Below are 5000 nucleotides of genomic sequence, written 5' to 3' on the forward strand. Positions count from 1 at the left end.
GACCAGTATCCCTCAGGAGAGGTGGAGCATACATCCTGCCTATGTGAACTCTCGAGAGGGACAGAGTTTCCAGCCCTGTTATTGGCTTATCAACAGCCAATCAGGAGCGTCGTAAGGGGCTGGCCTAGACATCGTATGCACGGTTGATGTGAATCTACTATAGTAAACTGACAAGTGTTGCTTGGCAAGCTTTGTGATAAAAGCAAACATTTCGCTGGCTCAAGATTTATTCCCACAATTGGGAACTCCTCTTATATGACAGTTGTTCCTTTAAATAGAATTTCATTAACTGATGACGTACACTGTCAGGTTCATAGTTTTAACATGACTTCTGTGAATTGTTTGGACGTCTGCACTCATTTTATCTCGACGGTCATGAGAAGCCCTCCTGCCCCTTGGATCGACACCGAAATTTAAGGTGCAATGAGATTTAGACACAATATACTAAAGGATTTTAAATTAAATAAACATGACCAAAATGTTGACAACGTCAAGGCAATGTGGTCTAACAAGAAGAAAAACTAATGTAAGGAAGAAATCTCTAAATGAAAGGGTAACACGAGGTGAACATTGAGTGTCATCAATAAAATAATACATCCATACATAAAGTCTCTCGGGTCACTTGAAAACGTAGACATTGATGCTCAGAAGAGGGCAGGTGATTTAATCAACATTTTTGCTCATACAGGAAAGAAAACGTAAGGCCTTCCCTCCTAAGAAGATATCACTTGGTGTACCCCAGGGGTCGCTTCTGGACCCATTGCTGCTTCTGATCTTGATTTTGATGACCGGGACTTGAAAATTTCGAAGACAACAAAAGAGCCGAAAATATATAGACGGCGACAAATTATTATTTTAATTGTAATATGGCCTATCATTTAAAAGTATACATAGGTCATTCTCTTCGGATCAAGACACTATCTCTATCGCATCGAGAACACAAACATAAAACTCTGTTAAAAACCTGGGAGTTTTCATGGTTTGTAGCACGCCTTTTAATGCGCATATTGACGGAATTCTCAAAGTGAATGAAAGATTTCATTCAGCCAGTGGTACGGTGTGCTGAAATACTGCTTTCATCTTTTATCAACCTTTTGTTCTCTTCACTGTCACGGGTTCTCGGAGACTTTTAGTGAAAGTTGTGAAATGTTATCTCTCATCGTCAACTCGTTCAAATGTTCTTTTTTTATTAGAATCAGCTCATTTATTGATATATTAACTTGAACATTTTACCCTGATGAGTATAAACTTTATTGTTTTAAAGAATACATTCCCTTTATGATTATCATTAGACGTTGTTGAATTTACCTGATTTTAACACATTTCCGTTACATAAAGTCGAAAATTTTATTGTATTTCTGTATGACAATACACCACCTGTATACCAGGAATGAGAAATTTGATAATGAATATTGCTTATCATGTAAAAATGAAGAAAGAAATGAGTAATAATCATTTTTAATGGAATACAAGGTTTTGACATTCACTCTCATTTTTGTTATTTGGCTTGAGTTTTGCAAGCCTTCCGACATGTTGTTTTCTTAGTCATCTTGCAATTTCCTGCTTTGAAGTTTGCAATCAGAAACAGGACCAGCACGCAACCTTCTGTTTTCCTTTGTGCATTAGAATAAGCAACGAGAGAGAGAGAGAGAGAGAGAGAGAGAGAGAGAGAGAGAGAGAGAGAGAGAGAAATTAATCGGAAGCATATTAGCGAAAGTAAGCAAATTACCGATTGCGTGCAATACAAAACAGAGAGAAATTAATCGGAAGCATATTAGCGAAAGTAAGCAAATTACCGATTGCGTGCAATACAAAACCGGGTGAAGATAACCAAATAATAATAATAATGTTACTATAATGGGCGTAATGTCTGTCCATCCGTCTGCCATTCAGTCACGGCCAAACGGATGGTCCGATGGGCATGAAACTTGGCAGAGTTATAGTGGGGACCCCTAAGATGGTTTATATTGGAGTTTCATCCTACCTCCCCCACCCCCATCCGAAGGGGGTGGGGGTGAGAAGGGATTCCCTGAAACGGAGCTGGTTCTGCCCGTAAAATGAGGTTGGTTACGCCGTAGACTTCGTTACTTTATGAATTTTCATGCATAATTTCTGTATACTATGTTTGCTAATAATAATAATAATAATAATAATAATAATAATAATAATAATAATAATAATAATAAAACTATATTTATCAACACAACAACAAGAGTTACGAATAGAAAATGGAAAATTTGGAAGTGAAAAACAATGACACTTCCATGAATACATCACACTTTATTTTTTTTTTTTTTTCACAAAAGTCAGGCATTTTGAATAAAACTTTTCATCCTCTTTTCAGATGAGGAATTTGGCGAGCAGTCCGTTTCTGTGATGTTGGACAGCGAAGAATCCGAAATGCTCTTTCTGGACCATCCAGCTGACGAGATGACGGTGAGTTAAATATAGTAGATTCACATCACCCGTGCATCTCCTGATTGGCTGTTGATAAAGCAATCCCACGGCTGGAAACTCTCTCTCTCGAGAGAGAGAGGTTAAATAGGCAGGATGTATGTTCCACCTCTATTGAGAGATACTTTTGAAAGACGTATCCCTCTGGAGAGGTGGAATATTCATCCTGTCTATGGGAACTCTCTCGAGAGAGACTGAGAGTATCCAGCGCTGTGATTGACTTATCAACAGCCAATCAGGAGCGTTGTAAGGGACTGGCCTAGACATCAGATGCACAGGTGATGTGAATCTACTATAGCTTGCGTTTCTTCATGGACTGACTATAAACAACTTTACGCTTACTCGGGGAGTAAGACTACAATCTACATTGTTGTTGTTGTTGTTGTTGTCCTTGTGTGTTGGGGGTGGGGTGGGGTTGGGGCAGGGGTTAGGGATACTATGGAGAAACCTAAAAAGGTGTTTCGTATTGAGTTACAGATACAGGAATTTTAGGATAGGATATTTATGATTTATTTCTTAAAAACGCAACCGTAAAAAATAAATAATGTGTATGTTAAACAGTACAGAACAATTACTATTTCTAAAAAAATATGTTTGTTTGTTTTTGTTTGTTTGATTGGTGTTTTTACGTTGCATGGAACCAGTGGTTATTCAGCAACGGGACCAACGGCTTTACGTGACTTCCGAACCACGTCGAGAGTGAACTTCTATCACCAGAAATACACATCTCCCACTCCTCAATGGAATGGCAGGGAATCGAACTCGCGACCACCGAGGTGGGACGCCAACACCATACCAACTACGCCACTGAGGCGCTTCTATGGCTTATTTATTCTTATTTTCGTTGGTGATACAACGGGGCTATTTGACTGTAGATTTTAGCACGCAGCCCGAGTAAGCTGGAGGTCGGATCAAGCCTTGCTCTGATAAAGATATGACTGTCATTTTATACCAATCATCAATTTTACACAAAGAGAGAATACTTCCATTACAGATCAGCATTTTATCTCTCCTCCAAAGAATCAGAAGGTAAATAAATTTTGTGGATTCTGATTTTATGAGCCGGGTCGTATCATTTGCTCTTTTTTTTTTTCAAAAAACTCTTTCTTTTCACTGGGTTCTTCCGCAATATGGAAGCTTCCTGAGTAAGTTTCTGTTGGCATGCTCTTGGCGTGTGTTTAGGAACATCCTGGATGCATAAAAATGAACACAACCTCATTTCCACACTAACATAATACATAGCATACAAAACCACTTGAAACTTTTGCTTTTGTGATTATTCGTAGAAAAGGGAGAACGGGTGTTTTTTGAGGAAAATGATTCTCTGATTAAATCTGACGCTAAGAAGGGCACAATTCTCTTTTGTCACAAGACAGTGGATGGCGTTCGTTTATTTGTGCAACCTTGACAAAGGAGCCAATCTGTATAATGGGTGTTCCATCACTCCATCACCTCATAAAAATTTCTCTTGAAAGTCTTCTTATCTGCCAGTTCCCCTCGGAGCCTTTCTCAAATTCCAGGAGGCTTCAAAAAGGTCCTAATGAATAATCCCACGAGTTTTCTCGCAACTTCTTACAACCTTTCACATTCTCACCGTTTCTCACATTCATTGAAATTCTCGGAAAACATCCCCGAAATGATCAATGAATTACTTTTCTTCGAGACCCATCTGAGATCCGTGATATTTTTCAATGAAATTTCATTTTCCTGAAAGCGTTTTTGAACAACTCGATGGCTGTCGAATGCAGACCATTGGCAAATATTTCCTAAAGAGGAAATCTTCAAAATTGCGTCACTCTCCCGATGCGTTCCTGTCGACATACAAAACTCTCACAGATGGCGTAAGACTCGAGGTTACACACTCTAGCAGGCATAATCGACACGATTTTATTACTTAAAAGCTTTGAAGTGGGCTTCTAAAAATGCAATGTGTTCAAAACCTGCAGGCTCAACCGTCATTCTCACTAAAACATGGCTTTACGTACATAAAAAAAAATAAAAATCGTCTATTTTACACTAACCAATCGCACCTGACCAAACGGATGATCGTTTGGGGCCGTTACACCACCAGAGGTTGAACCCCACCGAAACCCTTCATTTTATTTATTTTGTCATTTTTTCCAGAGATCCAAAATCACGAGGAACAAACAACACGATTTCAATACTTAACTAATCATAAGCAAGTCGTTTTCCAGAACTGTAGCAGACATCTACTCCAGTTTTAGTGCGAGCAAGAGCCCGTGCTGGCATAAAGTCTACTCCATCTCAAACAATATTCAGTGACCCCTGAGATTCCCTTTCAATTCCCAAGAGGGCGCTTCGACAACTCGTGAATTTTCCAAACTGAGAACGTCTCCCCCTCTTCTGCAGAAGCTTCAACACGAAATCAGCCACTGCTATGAAGTGGATCACAATTACTGTAACCAGTCAATCAAGAACCAAGCGAATCATGAGAGAGAGAGAGAGAGAGAGAGAGAGAGAGAGAGAGAGAGAGAAGAGGAGAGAGAAGAGAGAGGGAGTGAGGGTCCCATGAAAAAAACCGAGGA

At 39.4% G+C, this 5000-nt stretch overlaps 1 protein-coding gene and 1 long non-coding RNA gene across 5 annotated transcripts in view; one reads left to right on the plus strand and one right to left on the minus strand.

The window, feature by feature from the left end:
* LOC135212756 (uncharacterized) overlaps window positions 1-5000 on the minus strand; it is an 819431-nt gene that overhangs the window by 662123 nt on the left and 152308 nt on the right. The window lies entirely within an intron of this gene.
* Window positions 1-5000, plus strand: part of LOC135212755 (mucin-4-like) — a 620473-nt gene that overhangs the window by 595492 nt on the left and 19981 nt on the right. For all 3 annotated transcript variants that reach the window (XM_064246503.1, XM_064246504.1, XM_064246505.1), the window contains one exon: window positions 2345-2436. In XM_064246503.1, the coding sequence (XP_064102573.1) occupies window positions 2345-2436 (92 nt within the window). The remainder of the gene's footprint in view (window positions 1-2344; window positions 2437-5000) is intronic.

The sequence above is a fragment of the Macrobrachium nipponense genome, chromosome 41 (genome assembly GCF_015104395.2).
Source record: "Macrobrachium nipponense isolate FS-2020 chromosome 41, ASM1510439v2, whole genome shotgun sequence".
NCBI classification, from domain to species: domain Eukaryota; kingdom Metazoa; phylum Arthropoda; class Malacostraca; order Decapoda; family Palaemonidae; genus Macrobrachium; species Macrobrachium nipponense.